The 24,567-nt window shown below is 44.7% G+C and overlaps 1 protein-coding gene across 1 annotated transcript; it reads right to left on the bottom strand.

The window, feature by feature from the left end:
• Positions 1 to 6,135: 6,135 nt before the first annotated feature.
• Positions 6,136 to 23,816, bottom strand: wnt4 (wingless-type MMTV integration site family, member 4; the record flags this gene model as incomplete). Its single annotated transcript, XM_080000423.1, has 6 exons — positions 6,136 to 6,812; positions 6,921 to 7,063; positions 7,404 to 7,535; positions 7,679 to 7,832; positions 8,550 to 8,631; positions 23,740 to 23,816. 6 exons carry the CDS (start codon positions 23,814 to 23,816, stop codon positions 6,342 to 6,344), a joined length of 1,059 nt encoding a protein of 352 aa, XP_079856549.1. The 3' UTR covers positions 6,136 to 6,341.
• Positions 23,817 to 24,567: the final 751 nt, after the last annotated feature.

The raw sequence follows: 24,567 nt of genomic DNA, 5'->3' as shown, positions 1-24,567 counted from the left end.
ATTCAGCGTCGGGGGACCCCCACTTCGCAGCAGAGAAAGCCCCCATAAACAGCGTAACGCAACACACTGTCTACGGGCGTCACTTTCACTTTCCCCCAGACAAGCACCCTCATCCCCCTGTCCTTTTAATCTGATTGTTGCAGGTCAGGTGATGGGATGACACCCTACAGGTGCCATCTGCCATCTTCCAGCCTCCACTCTTGCTAACACAGTGACCGTGCGCTGTTCGGGGTCGCTGTGGTGTAATGTTTATACTGTGTCAATGCCACGAGGTTTCCACCAGCAACGCCCGAATACCACACCAGCCCTTCCTCTGCAATCCTGTCCGGCCGCCATTGACCCGCCAGTCATCTCAGTTTGTACCCATTGGCCCGTTTATCTATTTTTTTTTACCGCAATTGTACCAAAAATCACGGTGTCAAAAACGACCTCCAAACGTTTCACTAACATTCAACGTTTTCATTGCGCTGCAACTGCCACCTCGGGTTTGGTTGATCGAATTAAGAATCACAAATGAACCTTGACCTAACCTCACTTGCAAAAGCGCCTGATCGTGCCATTATAATTCATAAATAAATAAATAAATAAATAAATATCTCATGAAATTGACCATTGTGATTGATTGATTCATGATATTTTGATTCATACCTATTTCACACCTAACAGCAGTATTATTGGATATTAATCGCGTCAGAACTACTTATGATGAATGATATTCTGTCTCTACATTTTATAGACAATAAATAAGTTTATTATTTGAATGACACACACACACACACACAGACACACAGACACACAGACACACACACACACACACACACACACACACACACACACACACACACACACACACACACACACACAGACACACACACACACACACACGTTGCGGAATTGAGGGAGGATTGGACAAAGTGAGAACATCGCTGGAAAGCTGTGTGAGGCGGGGGTCTCCATTTTGATCTTCAAAGGAGCCAAAGAATCTCTGCAGCCCTGAGGGCTCCTGCTTGAAAGTCCGGCTTCTCCCGTTTCCACTCGGGATGGGAGAGGAAAAAAATAGATTCACTTGAGTTTTCTTTTTTCTTGTTTTTTACAACACTGATTCACATGTTGCAAGTTGATTCAGTTGTTTTCCATGACGCAGAGTTGTAAATTTGACAATAAAAATTGACAAATGAATTGTCACTGAATTGGGAGCTTCATGTCCACCGACGGGGAAACAACTCCGGCCTCCTCGCCGCCTCCTGCTGGTCCAGTGTGTGTACTGCAGCCACGTTCTCTTGCTTTGTTTCTCTCCCTCTGTCTTTGTTTCCCCCTTTTTTCTGTCTCTTTCTTCTGTGTCTTTTTTGTCTCTCTTGGCATCTATTTTCTTTTGGGCTTCTTTCCTTTTTTTTTCCCGTTCTATCCCTCTCTGCATTTTTTTTTCTCGCGCTGTTAAGCCCCGGCTGCAAAGCGGGAGATCACCCAACCCAACCCCCAAACTGTGTGAGGTGTGGTGAAGAGAAGGAGACGCTGATCTTTGCTTACCAGGTGACTGGGTTAGATGTGCACATATTCAAGTTAATATAGCTTCAGCCGACTGCCGTGCAGTGAGCTTCAATAACACATGCGACAATGGAGCATCACAGCTACATTCTTCGGCAACTGTGATCACCCTGGTCCATAGGCCTGGTCTGGTAAAAAAAAAAAAAAAGCAACATTTTCCTTTAAGGTGTGTTGACACATGTCGAGGGGCGTACTAAGACTGCGCTACTCGATGGATAAGGAAGGAAGAGGGGTGGGGCACCTGTAAGGGAGTCAATTTGCCCTCAATTTGCCAGCACTGCAGTCTTCCCCTCATTCCCCCCTACCTTGACCTGAACACACAGCGCTGCAATTCGACGATTTTCATCAAGGCCCCTAACTTCACCTTGGCGGGCACATCGGAGAACTGTGGTTCCGATGTGGATCCGACTACAAATGAGGGTTTGGTGTACTGTATACATTTCCCTGAATACTTGTGATGGCACACATGTTTTGCTGAAAGTGCTGTCAAATGTAAAGAGAATGGTCCACGGTCGACAGAATATGGATTCATCACAGTTTGGAGGTAACTGTCCGTTTTGTTTTTTTTCTATTCCACAGAACCGTACTAAAAGTCCCCCTGTTTGGGGTCACGGAGGTGGCCACCCTATAATGAACGCAACGCAGCATTGTTAGGCACGGGGCAAGGAGCAAGACACCGAAGAGGGATGGGGGCGGGGGACGGGGGAGCGGTTAGGTTGGCGGTGAGATTGAAAAGTAGATGGGGAGGGCAGGGAGTAAAAAAAAAAAAGGGAAAAAAAAAAAAGGAATTGCAACTGTCATCACAAACAAGAACCATCTGTCTCATTTGTGTAACTTGTTTTCTTTTAATATGAGAAGTATGCCGAGGAGATCTGGGAGTTTGCGAGAAGCCTGGGAGCCCCCCTGCCCCCACAACCCCCCCGTCCCCCTGGGTCCCCCGAGGGATCCCGGAGCCGTCCTGCTCCCTGCCCCTCACAGCGGCATCAGCATGCCCCGCATCGTTAACCCCTCACAACCCCAAACGTGCGCTCGCACCCGGAGAGACAGAGAAGCAGTCACCTGTGCCGTGAGCGAAGCCACTCCCACACAGTTGAGGTTTTTGCGGTGGAGACTGCGAATTACGATTGGGATTTCTTTCATTGGTTCGCCCTTTGAAGGCGGCTCTCTCGTGACGAAAGTACGAGAGGCATACGACGTTGACGTCTTTTTTACATGAGGAAATGACACTGGGGGTTATTGATTTTATTTCCAAGGGGAACGTTGAGTGCTGTCGCCAGTCTGTGTTCAAAGCCGCTCTTTGCCGTCCGTCATCGCTACGCTGAGTTTATTAAGTTGGCCGCATGTACGTCAGCAGAATGTCAGTTCTTCCGACCAATTTGTTGTCTTCACGGAACAAAACTCGAGTTTTGTCTAAATAGGCACGACATGGGTTTTCTTTCCAGAGTAATGTTATTCCTGATGGCGATTGCGACACCTCGCCTTCCCCCGTTTCCCCTTCCTCTTATCTGTCCATGACTTTGGTTCCCTGGCTTGGGAACCATCTCCGGCCCAAGCCACAGAGGCCCCTCTGAAATGAACCGCACCTGCTTAGATACTAAATCAATTGAGCGCTGTTCCATTGAAACTGATAGGCACTGCAGCCATATCGCAGTGGTGTAAAGTAACAAAGTAAAAATTGTTTGTTTACCTCCGCATTTTTTGGGAGTATCTGTACTTTACTTGAGTTATTATGCTTATGTCGACTTTTACTTTGCTGCATTTATCCCCCAAAAAGTAGACATTTACTCCGATATATTTCCCCTGAACACCTTCGTTACTCGCTACAAAATTAAATCTGAGAAAAACTGGAAATGATCTTAATGAAAGCCCATTATCACGAGGAATTGGGCAACTTTTAAAATGTTAAAAGTTGGGGGGTGGCTGGGTTTGTCATGGAGACCTGGCAACACCGCCCTTGTTAAGTTTGTTTTTTGCGGCATCGCCACTGAACAAGCACAAGCATGTCCCAGAGAGCGACAACTAGAGCAGCCTGTTGGAGAGCGGCGAGTGTTTTGCACGCCGATCAAAGCCCTTGATGCCAGTTGTGGTGGAACAGTGTTGGTTGATTGGGGGTGGCAGTTAATACGTGGCCGATTTTCGTCTGCCACGATGACTGACAGAAACGGTAAAGAAAATCGTTAAGGACTTACTGCAACACCACCCCTCTCCACCCAAGTTTGTTTGGCAACAGGCTTTTCGCGAAATGTGTTACAAAAGTCAAGAACTGCAGATTTGACATTTTGTGAAGTTGTAATGACCAATTTGAGAGGATGTAATCCCAGATTTGTGCTTGTTATGAAAATTTGAGTGGTTGTTATCCTGGATTTGTAGTTGTACTGGAAAACGGCATAAAGTTAAAAAAAAAAAAAAAAAAGTTTTTTCATCCAAATATCAAATTAAACATTTGTGATTTTTTTTCAATGCCAAATTCAGAACATAGGTGTGTGAATATTTTTTTATGTGACTGAAAAGCGTAGGTAAGGTGGGTAGGTCACATGCGTGGAATCTGAAAATCAGAGCCTGTACGGTGGCGCCGCACTAACATATTGATTGCGCGCAGGAGGAACCTCTGTGGTCGCCATGTGGTCGCCATGTTTCGCCATAATCCGTCAGCGCCCGCCTCGACATTCCAGCTCTGGTGACGCACTGAGCGTCGGTTGTGTTTATGAAGGGCAGCGGCTACGGAGGGGTGAGGGGGGAACCCCAGGGGTGCATAATGTGTCACGTGCAAAACCAACAACACACGCTCACAATGTTGTGCTGTGTACTGCGGCCATGTAATAACATCGCTCAAAGGACATGGGAAATGGACAATTTTATTGAAATAACTCTAACCCTCTCCTCCCTCCCTTGTTTTCTCATCGATGTCACTTGTGTTTTATTGTTTTTTTTCATTTTGTTGACGCATTTCCTGCGTTTTATATTTTCATTGTTTTCGCCTTTGCTTCCTTTGTGTATGTGCCGACGCTGCCGAGTCCCGACGCGACACAGGAGGGATTCCTTCTGTTTTCAGCAAAGGTTGAAACAAACACACACAATCACAACAAACACATTTAGATGGGATGGGTTTTTCATTTTTTGGGCTTTCTTTCAAAGAAACGTGAGCAGAGTTGTTGGTGACACAGCATATATTCTGTGTTAACATACATTCATAGGCAGTATAGTCTTCTTCAGTGTATAAGTCTTTACAGATCTACAGTTTGTCTCTATATTGACAGCACGTTAGCCTACTATAGGAAAGCTGGGTTTCAAAAAAACGGTGGTCATTCATACTGGCCAGGGGCACAAATCTTGTCCCTTGACCCTGACAGTGGCATGGGATTGTGTGTGTGTGTGTGTGTGTCTGTGTGTGTGTGTGTGTGTGTGTGTGTGTGTGCGTGTGCGTGTGTGTGTGTTTGTGTGTGTGCACGGCCGTCAGTCTGTCTGTATGTCGGTCCCGCACTTGTGTGCACGCTTCCACAGCTGGAAAAATTTTGGAAACAAAACAACCGCGCAGTCCGGTGTTTGTTGTCGTAGTCCGAAGAGCGCTGTGCTGTGTTTGCTTGGAGAGAAATGGGCTGTGTGTGTGTGTATATGTGTGTGTGTGTGTGTGTGTGCGTGCGTGTGTGTGTACATTTGCGAATTCATGATCGTGTGATCTCACTTTGATACCAGTACAAGAATGTGTGTGTGCGCGTGTGATACCTAACAGTATGCGTCTCACCTGCCAAAAGCACAGGAAAAAGGTGACCTCACTCATAGACACAGATACACAGTTTCTGAGGAAAACCGCGGGACCGACAATTATGTGTGTGTGTGTGTGTGTATGTGTGTGTGTGTGTGTGTGTGTGTGTGTGTGTGCGTGTGTGTGTGCGCATCAGTGTCTGCGTCATCTCTGCAGCTGTGAGTGCAGCAAGCAGCATCAGGGCTTGGCGGCGACCCAACGCAGCGTCCACCTGTCCGTTGCGTTGTCATTGTCCTTGATGTCGACGACATTCAAGCGTCAGGTCCGTCCCCTGATCGGCTTTGGCGTTCCCTTTTTTTACCCCCTTGTTTTTCTTTTTTTATTTCTTCTGTTTCAACTGTACCAAGCGAGTCCCCTCCTAAAGCAGCAGCAAGTCCCTCCTCTCTAACAATGAATCATAACCCCCCCCACCCCAACACACACACACACACACGCTGTAACCCTAATCTACGCACATTTACACACATGCACACACAAATGGGAGGGGGGGCGACCAGGTCCTCGAAGTTTACCCCCTGCCGCACGCTCACGCATACAAACACACACACACACACACACAAACACACAACACACACTCACACACCACACCTTCGACTCACTCTCAACGACGTCGAAAATAAGTTAAACAATACAAAAATAGGTAAAGCATCAATGACAATAAAAAAAAGTCAAACGTGAGAGTGAGGGAGGAAGGGCGGTGTTGGGGGAGAGAAGGGGAAGAGTAAAAGAGAGAGGGAGCGAGAGAGAGGGAGAGAGATAGAACAACACCCTCTACTTGAACACACAAAATATATATTTCTATATTTCTTCCTTAGGAGATCCCATGCATAATGTTATCAACATCCTTTGTGGCGCTAAAAGGAACAGGACGGTCCCTCTGTTCCCCTTGACCAGGAGTTGGGTGGGAGTGGAGATGAGGGTGCGTTTAAAGACTGGAGAGTTTTGGGGGGGGTCGCTGGGGCACAAGTCTCTAAATACCCCCCCGCCTGTCTACTCCAGGTCAGCCCCGCCCCCCGCCTCCAAAGGCCCTCCATCACCGGCAGGTGTGCATTTCCACCATCTTGCGGCACTGTTTGCACTTGACATAGCAGCACCAGTGGAACTTGCAGCTGCAGCGGTCCACCACTTCCACCTCCTCCGTCTGGAAGCCGCGGCCGCAGCACATGAGCTCGCAGCCGTCGATGGCCTTGGAGGTGCGGTTGCACTGGCGCCCAGCCGTTCCCAGCATGCCCGGCGTGCGCGGGTCGTGGTCGCAGAAGTCCGGACTGGGGTCCAGGTAGACCAGGTCCTCATCCGTGTGTGGCTTGAACTGGGAGTTGCGCGGCATCAGGACCTTGGCGGTGCCCACCTTGCGCTGCTCCACCTCGGTGGCCCCATCGAACTTCTCCTTGATGACGTTGCCCACCTTCCGGAAGGGTGGCATGGCCTTCCAGCAGGTCTTCACCTCGCAGGAGCCCGACACGCCGTGGCACTTGCACTCCACGCGCATGTGTGACAGGATGGCCTGTAGGGGGTAACAAACGCACCCTGGTTTGGCTTCATCCAATCAATTGCTTGTTTAGGGTTGACGGGATGATGCTGGAATGAGTGATGAATAATGTCAAACGGTTACCTTTCTGCCTGCCTCATTGTTGTGGAGGTTCATGAGGGCCCTGCTGGAGGACTGGCCCTTACTCCTCTCCCTCACATCCACGAAGGACTGGGAGAAAGCCACTCCATAGGCTATGTTGTCACTGCAGCCTGACCACTGGAACCCTACACATGGGAGGAGAGACAGACTGGCTCTTTAGGTCTTTCATGTTGCCATGTGCTCCATGCCTAATGATTTCCACAAATCTCATAAGCATGTGTGTGTGTGTGTGTGTGTGTGTGTGTGTGTGTAAGTGTTAGGGTGTATTTATGCATATTTATAGATGCTTGTCTTTAGTAAGTATGTTTCCCATTGCATTTGTGTGTGTGTGTGTGTGTGAGTGTGTGTGTGTGTGTGTGTCTGTGTGTGTGTGTGTGTGTGTGTGTGTGTGTGTGTGTGTGTGTGTGTGTGTGTGTGTCTGTGTGTCTGTGTGTGTGTGTGTGTGTGTGTGTGTGTATGACCCACCCTCTGGACTGACTCCATGCACATTGCGGTCACAGCCGCACTTCTCCAGTTCCCCGCTACTACACGCCCTCGTCACCGCAAACGCCACGCTGGCTGCTGAGATGGCGTACACAAAGGCCGCCTCACGGGTGCCTGTCACGCACAGACACACATAAATTCCAGTCATATTAAACTGAGTAACCACAGACCAACAACCTCAGCTCAGATCCAATTTATGCACTTCAGGCTATTCTATTAGGCCAAATAGATTTCCCAAAGTTGTAGATTAACCTTACCCTGGGTGACCACTTTGCCGAAGACTGGCATGGTCTCCAGGGTGGAGCAGTTCCAGCGCCTGTTCCGGAACTGGAACTGGCATTCATCGATGGCCAGCTGGGCACCGCGACGCACCGCGTCCATCACCTCTATGCTCCGTTTGCAGATCTGCACCTGAGAGGTGAACCAAGATGTCTTTAGAGTTATTTCTCTATTGGGGTTGTGATTGGATTATTGTCAAAATGAATGCTGTGATATCTGGATATCCAATCCACCAAAAGACTTTCAAAAGACAGCATCATACATTTAAGACACGCATCCTGGGATTAAACTAGTCTGCAACTGATCACAAAAGTTTCTGATCATCTCAAATCAAGGATGGGATAAGAGATCTCCTGATGGTTCTCTTAAGAGCTTGAAAATTTGTCTGGGACTTGAAAATCCTGAAGTTCTTTGGAATCAACGAATCAATTAATCAACTAATGTAACTTGGCATTTCGAATAAGAAATGATAAAATAAAATACCATTTTATTGATCCCTGGGGGGAATTTCAGGCATTAGAGCAGCAGAAGTTGACAGAACTAGTAACAAGTTGTTTTCAAACAGGTGTGCAATTTTGGGATTAAAGCCTTAACATTTGTCAAAAACTTTGCGTTGAGTTGGCAACATGCTGCAGACCATAAGTTCCCTGAATGAAAATTTGCAAATTGCAATTTGACTAGCTTTGTTGAGGCCATATGACCCAACTGATGAGCACAGCTGCCATTTCACAATATGCTATCCTCCATTTCCTGAATTCTCATACTTGTCAGCCTTCAAAGACCAACGCTGTCCATTCGTGTCATTATTTCCAACTGAAATGTTTTCACGTCATTCTAACACATATTTACCTGTCTCTGGATGAGACCTCGCAGCCTCTCGCACGTCTCCTCGCTGGTGATGCTTCCCACTGACGTCAGCTTCGCCAGGTACCTGCCACGGGTAAACACAAGGTGTACTGAATTCTGGTCTGGACAATCCGCCCCCCCCCACCCACCCACCCCAAAAACCCAGAAGGCTCAGAGTCTTGGTTCCCATGACGTGGTGGGAATGTTTTGGCGGACTGTCTGGCTCCGAGCACACTGGAAGGAAGGGGAAAGTGGCTTATCGCACGCGCCACCTTTGGGGCAGACAGGTCACCGAGATAAACCACATACACACACGAGCACAAAACTATCCAAGGTGTGAGAAGATGACATCCGTTTAGGTGCCCTTCACCCACACACACACACACACACACACACACACACACACACACACACACACACACACACACACACACACACACACACACACACACACACACACACACACACACACACTCACTTCACTCTCATATCTACAGTCCCTGCTGAACCTTACAGAAATAGGCTCATCTCATAAGTTGGTCTCCCATGTAGAGGAGAGCCTCTGGCTTTTAGCTTTAACAGTTAAAAACCTTTCAATCCCTTGGCTGGTGTTTCCTGTGTTCAAGTAAAGGTCACTGCCTCTCTTGATGGCGGTTTGACCCCAACTCTCCCTAGACTCTACACACAGAAACATAAAGGTGCCAACTCCAAGTATGTTTCTTGTGCGTGCGTGCGTGCGTGCGGGCGTGTATGCTGTGTGTGTGTGTGTGTTTGTGTGTGTGTGTGTGTGTGTGTGTGTGTGATGTGATGCTATAGAAGAACTGTTTGGTTCCACAAAGGACCAAGAAGAAACCTCCAACAATTTATTTACAGAAACATTTCTTTGTAGAATCGGAAAGACTTTGCATAGACCCCTTTGAGTAGAAAACTGCTGTGTGTTTGTTTGATCAATATATACATATTGGCTTGTGGCCTCCCACGACTGGACCTTGGAGGATCTGGCTATTTTTTAAATGTACTGAATGTAATCGACCAGCATCCAATAACTTGAATAGAAATGAAGATCCTTGTTAATATCCCAATGAACCACATGACGAATATGACCAACCATCCACTAAATACGATGATTGTTTAGTGGGTTAGATGGCTCTGCAAGGAATCACACAGCTTTTTATACAGCCAGTGACCTCATATTGTGCAGAATCATTGATGAAACCTTATCAATGGATCACATTACATTTATTCTATGCTGGTTACCTGCCGGCTATAGAATTGGCCTTCTGTATCCTCTGGGAAAAATATTCCCTAAGGATAAAAAAAATTGTATAAAACTAGTTCCCACTTAAGATTTTCAGATATATTAAACCTTTGCGAGAGATTCTCATGGAGATTCTCTCCTTTCTGGAGCACGATGTACAAATCATATTTATATTCCTATTTCGATTTTACGGTCACATTCAGATTCGGAACCGTAATCGTATTGTACGGTTTTCATATGAGCCACATATGAATGAGCCCGGAGTACCTCAGCCCTTTCATCTCCCTTAGTAGTCCAGATAATCTCTCTCTCTCTCTCTCTTTCTCTCTCTCTCTCTCTGAGAGCCCTAACCCCCCCCCCCCCCATACCGTTGCTCAGACAGCTGCACTATTTTGCACTCAGCAAGGTGATAACCTCCATCCTTCAGCCACTCCACCCCATCTCAAGCCCATTAGAGAAAGAATAAAGTCCCCGTGCTGTCTCCAGCCACGTCTGAACCGATCCTATCTGGTATGACCTCACTCCCTCTCCAATAACTCATCAAAAGTCCCCCACCCATATTTTTGTCACACTCTTCCCTCCCTCCCGCCATCCCTCCCTCAGTGTAGCTCCATTTCATTGGGAGCCATACTGGATGCCTTTTCAGCATGGCTATTTTTCACCACCAACACCGATACTGGTATTGGATGCTGGTATCCGAAAATACCACCAACACCAATATCAGATACCAAGAGCCAGATGAAACATACGTCCGATATTAAAGTGAAAATCTGTAAGAAATCCCATGTTTTGTTTTTTTGAGCTGACACTTTTTAAAAGAAACAGCCATCTAATGTATTTGTATTATGCATGTGCTTCTGTCAATGTGGAGCTGTCGATGTGGATGAACATTCACACAAAAGACGATCCTCCACCGCCTCAAGTGACAATCAATCAGATGGATGCCATTCTGGGTCTTTTTCGTGTAATTCACCCGACACAGAGGATTTTTTGGATTGCCACTTGGATCGAAGAAAAGTGACGTAAGCTTTTGCTTTCTTGACACCAAGGAACACTCTAGTCGTCTCTTATGGAGAAAAATGAATTACACAGTATGTCCGTCATCCTTTGGTGTGCCCATGAAAAACCTTGCCTTGCCTCTGGGCAGGGGTGCCGGTCTTTTCCGGGTTTTTTTTTTTTTCCTCGAGATCCACACATCCAGCTGGGAGGCTGTCAGGAAGTGATAGAAACAGGCCTGTGAGAACGGAGCCCGCCAATAACACCGCAACAACAAGAAAAAAAAGGTGGCTAGATGGAAGCCCCCCCCCCCCCCCCGGCTGGTACCACACACACACACACACACGCACACACATACACACACAAGCACATATTGATTAAAAGAAAACACCTGGACACCATCCCATTGGCCTGACATTCACCCTGGAAACATTTAATAAACAATGGATAAGCTATTATTCAGGTGTTTTTTTTTTTCTTTCTTCCCCCTTTCTCCACCGTTACTGTTGAACGCTGTGTCTCTGTGTAGGTGCTTGTTTGTGTCTGCGCGCCCCCTGCGTGGGAAAGGGTTCAGCGAGGCCTTGGGCGAGTGTGTGTGTGTGTGTGTGTGTGTAAGAGAGAGAGAGAGCTAGAGAGAGAGAGGGAGTGCTTCCAGTCCCCCTCTCTTTTTATCTGTCCATTCGTGAGCTTACCCACTGTTTCCCAGAGCCGAGTTTAGGAAAACATCTTAGATGCTGTGTGTGTGTGTGTGTGTGTGTGCGTGTGTGTGTGTGTGTGTGTGTGTGTGTGTGTGTGTGTGTGTGTGTGTGTGTGTGAGCTCCACCATCTAGCCCCCGCCCATCGCCCTCCTGTCTCTACCACTCTACTCATCCTCAATCCTCTTCTTCCTCTTCCTCTCCCTTTCTCATTTTAGCTGAAGAATATATGCCATATGTTTTTGTAGTAGGGTTACTGTGTTTTGAAAATTGCAAAATCAATATCAATACCTGTCATTAGATCATGTTAGTTTTGTAATTTTTAAAATGAACATATCAAAGTAGAAAAAGGCTGAAAAAAAGTCAGATAAATCAAAACATACAGAATTTTGTATATTCTGTATATTTTTGTTTATCTGACTTTTTTCTGTTCATTTTTTTAGTATTTTCTGGCTATTTGTATATATTTGAAAATTTTTGTTTTTCATTTTCATTTTTACTTAACTTTTTTTCTATTTTATTTCATTATTTTTTTTATTCTCCATTTTTCAGACTGTTAAAGGGGCAATAGACAACTTTTCACCCCCCTCCCCACAGCGTCTCCAAGTAGTGTTGTTTGTGTCGCTTTTGCAAAGACATGAAAGACTGAATCGCTTTAAGTTTTCCACAGAGCGCAACGTGGAAATGATCAACACCAATTTGTAAATAAGAGAAGGAAGAAGCATGTTCACTGAAGAGGTAAATTTAAATTGTCACAATTTTAGTTTTATTTTATTTCTTTTGGTTGTGCAATCATAGACATATATACAGTACATAGACACTGCATTGACCGCTTCGGCCTGTTGTTGCGATATGTCAATGTCACCGCCATATCGGACGGGGCAAGCCTGGTCTGTAACCAAATACAAGTAAACGGGGGAGCTGCGTTTTTTCTGGATAAAAAGCACTATAACGTTTTCATTTCTCAACCGATTTCAATGAGTCGTTTCTATATTCATGGGTTTATGATCTACATGGAGGAGATTGCTCCACCGTGCATTGGTTGACACACTTCCTGTGATGCACTGCCGTAAATCCATCATTTCCCGGGGAATCGTACCCGGTGGCATTCTGAATGCATAGTGATATAGAGGCTTATAAGGAACCAATCCAAACGCCGATGGTGTCAGTATTCTATAGTACTTACACTGTGCAATCAACACTCACTTCATACTGAGAAGTAAAAGCAAAGAAGTTGTTTATTGCCCCTTTTAGCTTTTTATTTTTTATTTTTGTAATGCTAATCGTCTGTAGTGAAATGCACCCTACCTCACCAGGACTATTTCCTGGTATATGTAAATGTACCTGGCAGAATAGACTGATTATGATTCAAATACTGCAAAAAAAAACCTGTTTTACAATAGTAAGATATATTCTGGCTAGATAACCTTATAGTTAAACAGTGGTGTAATGTAGTATAATAGAAGTAATGGTTATAGTGAAACAAATTCCAGGCATATCCAGTGTTTCACCTTGCAGCTTCTCCCTCAACCCCGTTGTCATCTCTCACAATTAACTTATTTTATAACATGTTTTAACTATGTGCCATATTTTAGCGCCGTGTCGCAGGAATTCACAGTTGGATCTTATTTTGACTTATTATTAATAATTGAAGTCGTGTACGGTGACCACATGGTGTTCTATTATGTTTTCAAGATTCAAGATTCAAGAGGTTTATTTGTCACATACATATACAAAAGAATAGACAATAGAATCTTCCCCTAGTACTTTTAGTTATATTTTTCGACAACTTTTCTGCATAGACTTTTGAGGCCTTTTCAAGGGAGGCATGGCCCTTGACGCAATCGTGCAAAGGAAACATCGGGGCACCGAGCAGCCAGAACATGGGAGACTCGAAGCGTGCACAGCGAGACTTACGGCGACACATAATGTCCTAAACATTTTCGCTCAAACAAAACCAGGTCGGCCTCCACTTTTTTCCACCGACGGAAAAACGGGTAGAAAAGCCCGGCACACTATGCCGCCTCTTCTATGCCTCTGTCATCCCGATGTGTATTCATATGAAAATATCCCCACGTTTACCTTTCCAGCACTGAGTACACAGCAGATGTACACAGTCAGAGGTAAATATAGCCGCAACGGTGAAATGTGAGAGGGAATCTGCACGCGCGCGCGAGAGAGAGATGTCTTTTCGGAGAAATCCACACGGCATCATCCTCCTTGCATGTGCAAACGTCCAACATGTGTGTGAGTGCGCAGTGTCTCACACGCACACACACACACACACACACACACACACACACACACACACACACACACACACACACTGAATCGTGACCTGAACTAACCCCCTTCCTTGTCCCCCGAGTCAACAAAAATTCGGTAGTACCTCGGTCGACCTGTAGAGGGCGCCCCACACTCAATTTAACCCCAGGGGCCTATACCCGGCACCTGAGCCATTGGGGCATCGAACCTACCAAATGTGAGTTTATTTCTTAACTATGTTATTATTGGCTTTTTTCTTGATTACCTGTTTATCAGTTTAATTTATATATATATATATATATATATATATATAATTTTTCTTTTTTTCCCCAGATATAAACAGAGAAATGAAATCCATTCTCATCCAATTAATCCGAATGACAATTTCTCACACTTAAAAAGAAAACAGAAGGAAAGTCGTTTTCTTGTGAGATTGTGATCTCTGCGTTGGCAGCCGTAGAAACGGCGTTTGGACCGCTGACAACAGAGTTGTGAAATGCGGTGCGGGGAAAAAAAAAAGAAAAATGCTAAAGCTGTCGTCTTATTGCGGAAACACGCAGCCAAACCTGGGCTCTGGGACGTGGAACTCCCGACGCGCTTGTTAAAACACAGGAGTCAAGTCAGGCGAAGGGAGAGGGCGAGAGAGAGCGAGGCCTGGGACCCCGCAGCAGGTGACTTTACCCCATAAAGAAAAAAACTAACAGCCGTGACAAATCCCAGTAACGTAAGAAATGTCCTCACATTTTCACAGTTCATCACCTCGGTAAAATGCTTTTTGATTCTGGCAGATTATGCCGCAATAAACTTGTTTACCTTTGTTTTTACTCCGTTGGCTCTTGAATGCTACTGCACATAAATGTCCAGTCTTTTGTCAGCCTGAAGCCCAACCAGGAGAAGGAGAGGACCTTGTCCACTAATATATGGGTGTTTTTTTTTTTTCACTTTGTATTTTCTCTGCGTTTTGATCTCCCGTCCACCCCAAAACGCTGTTTCAGGTCACTGAAAACTAAGCTTTGAAAGTTCTCCTTCCAGGGTGAAGATTTTTCAAAACTCCGTTTTCTGCTTATACATGCGGAGCAGTGAAACGGAGGTTTCGGCAGACGATGACGTCATGACCTCGATTTACACATGCGCAATTATTGAGCATGCGCCAGAAAACAATGGCGGACTAACGGTGTGTTTATGTGTGGCTCATGTAAGGTGACCACATATTCAAACCCTCAAAGTCTACCCATGCACACGCACGTCATAGCTGTCAAACCTCCATTTCCCCCCCGTATTTTACCATTCTTTCCCACTACAATCCCAGTTTTATATTTTCACGGAAATATCCGGTGTTTTTAAAATATTTTAAATATAATTTCTAAATATAAGAATAAAAAAAGGTCGGCATCGCCACGATCTCCGCTCTGCTGACCGATGCGAGATCCACTGTGCGTGTTTTTTGTCGTAGATGTATTAAATACAATTTGATAATTTAATAATTTAATGAAAAAAAACAAAGTGCGTAACATGGAGCTTGAAAACGGGACAATCCCGGACAAACCAGGACGTCTGGTCAACGTAGTTTAATTCCATGTTTACAAGCAGCGTTACCTCATCATTACACCGCCATGCGGACGTGTATAAATACACTGCACCCAATAGTTCTCAATCCACTTCTCCGTCGGCGGTTCAAAGTACACCATGCTGTGCCGCTCAAGAAGCCCATCAATGCGTATGCTTCTGATGTTCTTTTGTGGTGTTTGACACAACGTTTATCGCCCCCCACTGGCCTGGCATGCTTATGTGAGCGTTTGCAATCGTTTTTGCGTACTCTTGTGGACGGAGATATTTTCAAAAACACCATTGGTGCAGAGAGGATTTTTTTTTTTGAAAATGGAGGGGAACAAACGTTTTCAAAAATAGATGTTTATGTGTGGACCAGGCCAAAGACACAGAAAGAAAAGTACAGGATGTGTAGTAAAATGTAGTTGTTATAGACCCTCCCCATCGCACAGTAGAGGAACCTCTTAAAACACCAAAAACCAAAAGCTTATAGACCCTATAGGCTTTTGGTCTATAGGGCATTCCACACATATGTCTTAACCTGTACTATAGGGCTCTTACTCTATACTACAGGGGTCTTACCCTGTAGTATAGGGCTCTTACCATATAGTATAGGGCTCTTACCCTACACTACAGGGCTCTTACCCTGTACTATAGGGCTCTTACCCTGTACTATAGGGCTCTTACCCTGTACTATAGGGCTCTTACCCTACACTACAGGGCTCTTACCCTGTACTATAGGGCTCTTACCCTGTACTATAGGGCTCTTACCCTACACTACAGGGCTTTTACCCTGTACTATAGGGCTCTTACCCTGTAGCGTTGGACTTTTACCTTACACTATATGGCTCTTTCTGTATACCATAGAACCCTATATTATCTGAGTCCTACTCTATAGTATGGGGCTCTTACCCTATAGTATAGGGCTCTTACCCTGTAGTATAGGGCTCTTACCCTGTAGTATACGGCTCTTACCTTACACTATATGGCTCTTTCTGTATAGTAAAGGGCTCTTACTTGATACTATAGGGCTCTTACCCTGTACTATAGGGCTCTTACCCTGTAGCATTGGACTTTTACCTTACACTATATGGCTCTTTCTGTATACCATAGAACCCTATATTATCTGAGTCTTACTCTATAGTATGGGGCTCTTACCCTATAGTATAGGGCTCTTACCCTATCATATAGGGCTCTTACCTTATAGGGCTCTTATTCTATACTATCGGGTTCTTACCCTATACTACAGGGCTCTTACCGTGTAGTATAGGGCTCTTACCCTGTAGTATAGGGCTATTACCTTACACTATATGGCTCTTTCTGTATAGTCAAGGGCTCTTACTTGATACTATAGGGCTCTTACCTTATAATATAAGGCTCTTACCCTATACTATACGGCTCTTACTCTATAGTAAAGGGCTCTTACCCTATAGTATAGGTCTCTTAGTCTATATTATAGGGCTCTTACCCTATAGTATAGGACTCTTCCTCTATAGTATAGGGCTCTTGCCCTGTAGTATAGGGCTCTTACCCTATACTACAGGGCTCTTACTCTATGGAATAGGGCTGTGTACTGGCTCTTACCCTACCGATTGGTTCAAATTCAGACGAGTAATACAACATTTAGTCATTTTACATTCACATTTAGTCATTTAGCAGACGCTTTTATCCAAAGTGACTTACAAGGGAGAATAACATTCAAGCTACATTGCGAGAGAGACATTAGTGTAACAATAAATACTGCTAGGTAGTGCTAAGTACTTGTAAGTTAGGAGAGGAGGTACTCTCTGAAGAGCTGGGTCTTCAAGTGCTTCTGCGACCTGCGAGGGAGGTCCCTGCTCTGGTCATTTTTGGCAGCTCGTTCCACCAACGTGGAACTACAAATGAGAATAACCTGGATTGGCGTGGTTGTACGGCCGGCAGAGCCAGGCGACGCTCATTTGATGAGCGCAGCATCCGGGGGGTAATATGTGCTTTTACAAGAGCATTTAAGTAGGCGGGAGCATTCCCAACAATCACTCTGTAGGCCAGCATAAGAGACTTGAACTTGATGCGAGCGGCTACAGGTAGCCAGTGGAGCTCGATGAGCAGCGGAGTGACATGTGCCCTCTTTGGCTGGTTGAACACCAGTCGCGCCGCCGCAACGTTTTATTGCACCCCACTGGCCTGGCATGCTTATGTGCACGTTTTCAATTATTTTTGCGCACTCTTGTGGACAGACATATTTTCAAAAACACCATTGGTGTGGACAGAATTTTTTTCAAAATGGAGGGGGAAAAGAATGTTTGAAAAATAGATGTATACATGTGGACGAGGCCAAAGACAGAGAAAGAAAAGTAGAGGATATGTAGTAAAATGTACTTGTTATAGATCCTCCCCATCGCACAGTAGAGGAACCTCTTAAAACACCACGGATCAGACCCTATAGGCTTTTTGTCTATAGGGTGTTCCATGCATCTTTCTTACCCTGTACTATAGGGCTCTTACCCTATATTATAGGGCTCTTACTCTGTAGTATAGGGCTTTTACCCTGTAGTATAGGGCTCTTACCCTACACTATACAACTCTTTCTGTATAGTATAGGGCTCTTATCCTATATTATACGGCTCTAACTCTATCGTATAGGGCTCTTATCCTATAGTATAGGGCTCTTACTCGATACTAGAGGGCTCTTACCCTAGTAGTAAAGGGCTCTTACCCTATACTATAGTGCTCTTTCTGTATATTATACGGCTCTTACTCTATAGTAAAGGGCTCTTACCCTATAATATAGGACTCTTACCTTATAGTTTAGGGCTCTTACCTTATCGTATAGGGCCCCTGCCCTGTAGTAAAGGGCTCTTACCCTATACTACAGGGCTCTTACTCTATGGTATAAGGCTCTGTACTGGCTCTTACCCTACTGATTGTTTCAGACAGTATTCAGTATTCAGACACGTAATACAAAAACTCCTCAAGAAAACATTATCCTTCAGTACTAAACCAAATATATTGGATTCAATTTTAAAAATTACATACGCTCATTGAAAAACATAATGCTTTACCATGGCTTTCTAAGTTAAAGAATAAAATGTAAAACATTTAAAGACACATTTTTACTATAGAACCATAACAAAATTTTGTTTTGTAGGTACACTGACAATACCCTGACAATTGGGATGGTGACAGATTATGAATTTAACAAATGTAAATATATCAGATATATCTCTTTATTGGGAGGGGGGTCCTGTGTCGGTGGTACCAATACTTTAAAATAGCCCTGCTCTCATGCATTCCGTCGGCCGCAAAACTCAGAATAAAAGCGGCAGAGGACGTCTGTAGGAGAGAGACAAGGGCGGTGGAAAAGAGTGAGTGGCTAGAGGGAGAGAGAGAGAGAGAGAGAGAGAAATGAAGGACACGGCGTGAGGGGAAAGAGGGTGAACAGGGTTCAGAGCAGGGCCCGGAAACAGACAGTCTTAGGCCGAGCGGAATCCAAATGAAAAGAATGCGACGAATGCGTCTTGAGGAGACTTAAAGACACGATGACAGGGGATTGCGAACAATAAACAATTATTGTAAAGCCGGTGTGTGTGTGTGTGTGTGTGTGTGTGTGTGTGTGTGTGTGTGTGTGTGTGTGTGTGTGTGTATGTGTGTGTGTGTGTGTATGCATGCATGTGTGTGTGTGTATGTTTGTGTGTGTGTGTGTGTGTGTGTCTACCCACCAGTGTATTTGGGTGTATTTATATGCTGCTGGCTCCACTAGAGCTCATTTCCCCCTAAAAATAACATGCGCTGCCAACACCACAGCCCTCACACACACACACGCACGCACGCACGCACGCACGCACGCACGCACGCACGCACGCACGCACACACGCACGCACGCACGCACGCACGCACGCATGCACACACACACACACACACACAAACACACACTGGAGAAAGGGGGCAATAAAAGCTATGAAATTAACCTCTTGCCTGGTGTTAGTGCTATGGTCCCAAAAACCTAGAAACCAATTAGTGTGTGTGTGTGTGTGTGTGTGTGTGTGTGTGTGTGTGTGTGTGTGTGTGTGAGTGTGTGTTTGTTTATACTTGTGAGGACCAATCTCTAAATTGACAATTTTTTTTAATTTAGAAGTGCACCAGGAACATGGGTCCTCACTTACCAGGTCAATCTAGTCGGACCTCACTTTGACACCAGTACAAGAGTTTGTGTGTTGTTGTTGTTGTTGTGTGTGTGTGTGTGTGTGTGTGTGTGTGTGCGTGTGTGTGTGTGTGTGTGTGTGTGTGTGTGCATGTTCGTGGCATCATGGAGTGTGTAGAATTCAGTCCATGCCAATCATTTCCATTCAGCTCCCTAGTCGTCAGGCTGCCCATACCCGTTATCTCTCTCTCCCTTTCTCTCTCTCTCTCTCTATCCCTCTTCTTTTATGGTCACCTGTGGCTGCAACAATGTCACGGCAATTCCACAAATGCTGATGACCAAAAGGACTCTGGGAAAAACAATGTCATAGACCTCAGTGCATGTGCCTGTGCGCGTGCATGTGTCTCTCTATGTGTGTGTGTGTGTGTGCGTGTGATATGCAAGGCGCCACAGTGTATTGCAACGCCAAGGTCCCTGCTTTCTCTGGTTACCCCCATCAGCTGCCGTCTCTCCACGCTCGTGTCACGTGCACGCACGAACACGCAAGCGGAGGGGAAGAGAGACAACGAGAGGAAAGAGTGGGAGAAAGAGAGAGATAGTGAGATCAATATAAAACTGACAGGTGTTGGTTTTATATTGACACCAGAAACTCTTAAAGGATAGGTTCGCTGCTTCTCAACCTGCAGGCCTTATAAAATGTTGGTTCCTCATCATTTATAACTATTCAAATCAGCTTACCGATTCATTTTTTTCGAAAAGGGAAGTTCAACATTTTTTATAGGGCTTAAACGTTTGCCCTATTGGACTGCATTGAAACACGGTGAGAAGTTGCAGCAGAGTGGTCAATTTCTCAATAGTGAATCGTTCAGTGAGGTTGTCCTATGAACATGTTATGTTATAAATGACGGCAACCAACATTTTTAATAGGCCTCAGCTGAAAAAGGGCGCACCTATCCTTGAAAGTCGTAAACTAAACTGATATTGCAGAGTCAAAATTTAAAAATAAATTGAAGTTAGTGAGATGATTTATTCCTGAAACTCAACTCAAAAATAAGGGTTCTGTTCCTGGTTCCAAAAAGAACCATCACTGACTAAAGAACAACTTAATTTAGGATGCGTCCTTGTGTTCCTTGTCTAATTAAAAGCTTTCTAATTCTTATTTGAGTTATTCGACCTTGACCTAAAATGTTCTTCGTGGAACCGATAAAGGCCTGTCTGAAGTCTGAAGGACCATTTTGGGTTCTAGATGTCACCCGTATTTGTCTTTGATCAGGCCATTATAAAAAATGTTGTTCCGTGTAGAGACCCAAAGGAAATCAATGACTCAGCTCAGATAAATGTTGAAAATGTCCATCAAAAGAACGTCCATCAAACGTCCATCCAAAAACCACAAACTGATTTTGTCATTTCCATAAAGTGGTTTTGTCATTTCTTTTGATGGACGTTTGGATCTATTATGAGGCAACAGGTGCATAAGAGGGATGTGTATTATTGACAACTATCTGAGTGCAGATTTATTATAAGCTTCATTTGTGAAGGCTTTGAGAGGTCTATTATTTGTCCAGTATGCAACATTAAGTAAAGCTTTTATTTTAAATTTACAGTATATACAATATACGGTATATCACAACATCTGCTGGTAGAAAACCCCATTCTAAACAAGCCAACTGGGCTTCATCTCAGTAGAATATACGTCAATGAAATCGATTACAGGGCACGTCTGCAGGACTTCTTTCTGTGTTTGGACTACAAACCTGCTTGTTGTGAAATCAATTATCTTGGTTTCTTGCCAATATTTGCTGTCTAATGACATTAAACATTTACATAAAGGTATTTAGTATTTGTTTATTAGTATTTATTTACTTATTCATTTACTTATTTATTTTGTTCGTTTTAACTTATTTATTTATTTACTCATTAATTTCGTTTTATGTATCTATTGATTTATCTATTTATCTATCTATTAATTCATTATTTTATTATTTATTTATTTATTTATTTATTTATTTATTCATTTGAACATCCTGCACGGCAGGTTGCAGGGACCACTGTTTCGTTTCTTCATAGTCTATATAGGGGATATATAATGCAATGAGTGATTTATTTTTGGTTTTAGGCTGAAGAAGCCCAGCCTACTGTCGGCTTTACATAACACACCGGTGACAAAAGAATGACCCATGCCGTCTCATGTCTCATATACAAAATTGTGAGGTCTACAGGCCTACTCTTTTGGGAAAAAAACGTTTGTCAGTTGCATCTTTTCAGACAAAGGTATATATCTTCACCATTTAATTTAATTTCCTAACCATTCCATCTCTTTACATCTTTAAATTGTATGGTTCCCACCTCTCAGAGCCCGCGTCTCGTTTCATTCTTTCATTCTCCTTCTCGAAAGGAAACACATCAAAAGATGTCTTTACCATAAAGTCCTTTCGTCCAAACCTTACTCCACGAGAAATAGTTCATGGAAGATACCGCTTCAAAATTTGAATGTTTTTAAAATTATTATTATTATTATTATTATTATTATTATTGTTAATAATATTAATATTTTTATTATTATTATTATTATTATTATTATTATTATTATTATTATTATTATTATTATTATTATTATTTGTTTCGTTGATTGTGATTGAATTACCTGTTTGTAATTTATGTTCAGTTAGGTTAATCTGAGTTACGGCCTCTCTTGACATATAAAAACAATATGATCTGTTCCTCGGCAAATATTATGCAATATTTCTTAAATGTCAGTTTAAGCCACCTTAAAAACACAAATGTAATTAATTAAATTAAAGAAAACACTTTATTATTCCACTATATTATTATTATTATGATTATGATGATTATGATGATGATGATGATGATGATGATGATGATGATGATGATGATGATTATTATTATTATAATTATTATTATTATTATTATATCATAATATTTTTCGTTATCATTATTCTTTTATCGCTTTAAGGTTATATTATTGGCTTTTGTGTATAATCGGGAGGGGATATCTGGTTATTTGACCAAGTAAATAAAAAATAGTAGGCCTAACAATTACAAAATAATATATTCACCGTGCAGTATATTCTTAGGGCATTAATTAGAAGTTAACAGAGAAAAAAAATACCACCATTACACCATTGCAATAACAAGTAAATTAATATTATAATTTCCCAGCCCAAGTGCAGCGGAGATAAAGGTGAGATCGGGGTGTGAGCGTCTGATGCGGCCGGGGTTCGGGGAGGACGATCGCACCGGGGACCGGGCGGAGGTGCCGAGGAGTCCCGCACAGATCTACCTCCGCTCCAGCAGAATAATCACATTCAGTGTCGCGGCAGCTCTGCAACGTGCCCGTACACGCCTGCTGCGGCTTCTCCTGTCAGCTCCTTCAGTCCCAAACTGCAGGGATCACCATGCTCCACCATACTCTGGGGAACCGGTGGGGTTTGTTCTTATCTCCTTGGACCCTCATCTCACTTTATTTTAGGAAATTTCACATGATTGCCCAACCCCCAACTATAGCATACGCAAGGTATGCTGCATCCACCAGAACAAACGTGAAATCAACAGAGGAATCAACAGGCGCTCTTGCGTAATGCGCGTCATTTTGCATGCCCGCTGCACCTTGCACACCAGATCCTCTACTGCTACTACTGCTGCTGCTGTTGTTCTTGTCGTGAACTCACGTTATGAAGTTGTGAATCTATAGGTGCGGAGAGTGCAGGAATGCACAAATCCACCCCACCCGCCTCCGCAGTCCCTCGGGGGAGCAGGCGCGCACACGAGACCGAACCGACCGGCCCCGCGACGAGGTGGCATCACGCACGGCCTTCTTCCCGAAGCGGTTGTACACAAAAACAAGCATGCATTGCACGCACACCCAGAAAACCCACACACGGTGTGTTTTATTCCCTGGGCAGAAATAAAAGTGCGAAAAAATGTTTACTTGGGGTTTCAGACGTGTTGCTGTTGACTGTCTAAATTACAGGAACCCATCTTAATAGGCCCTTCAACAGGTATATGAACACACTCTTTTGGGCGCTGGTTCCGACAGTACAGACTGATCAATTATTGTTGTGAATTGCTTGGAGAAATTATCTTTTAGGATGAGTGCTGGGGGTTTAACCATTAACCTCACTGCACATTGTGATGCGACCTGCTGCATGCATGGCAGCCTATAAACGCCGGGTGGAGGTGGAGGATGGATGGAGGGGTGACAGGGGCTATGAGAGTGGAAGAGAGAGATGGATGATGGCGCATCGTCGTTTGACATGTGATTAAGAAGTTTGGAAGTGTGTAACTTACAACCAGTTGCTGGCGTTGGCGGAGAGCAGCGCCAGGCAGAGCACCAGGACGCACCGAGCGGCGCGGTCCGCCTTCATCCCGGAGAGTCCGCTGAGAGGAGTCGTTTCAAAAAAGTTGAAATAATCCCGGGGTGAGCGAGGATCGGCGGTCCACTCTGAGCCGAATCAATAGGAACTAGGGATGGGGAGGGGGGTAATGTTAATCCATCGTCGGGGTTCCAGTGGATATCCACCGGGGGAGACGCGCTTCCCGCACAGCACGGACTCGTCCTGCAGCCTCTTCGAGCTCAGAAGGACTGGAGAAGATGGGGGGCGGGGGGAGGGGGGGGGGGTGAGTTGGGATGCTAAAAATACAGTCCCCCCCAAAAACAAAAAAAAAGAAAAACTCCGAACCGGACTGAATCAGAGCCTTCTTACTGCGCGTGTTTACTCTCCTCTTTACGTGCGCGTTAACGCCACCGGGGGTGCGTTTGGAGAGGCATTAACGACCTCTCCAAGCCCGAACTTTTTACGATCCTTCCTCAGGTGCGTCTCTCATGGCTTATCGCCGCGGCGCTCCATTTCTCCCTTTTTTTTTTTTTTTACCAAGTCGGTGCGCTCAGAGCCCCTGCACAGTGCCCGATCGCTCCAGAAAATACGCAGGCACCGCTCCCCACGCATCACTCTCGCCCAGTGCGTCGGGAGGCAGCGTGTGTGCTGACTTTAGCTGAGGGGCGGTGCGAGGCCACGGAGAGGTATGGCACAGAGATGGGAGTTAGTTTTGGGGTGGGGAGGTGGGGCGGAGGGCGGGCGTGGGGGGGGGGGGGGGGGGGCGTGAAGGCGGGTTTAG

The sequence above is a fragment of the Zeus faber genome (genome assembly GCF_960531495.2).
Source record: "Zeus faber genome assembly, chromosome: 5".
Lineage (NCBI taxonomy): Eukaryota > Metazoa > Chordata > Actinopteri > Zeiformes > Zeidae > Zeus > Zeus faber.
The sequence above is the reverse complement of the archived record's forward strand: the minus strand, read 5'-3'. Positions and strand labels throughout refer to the sequence as shown.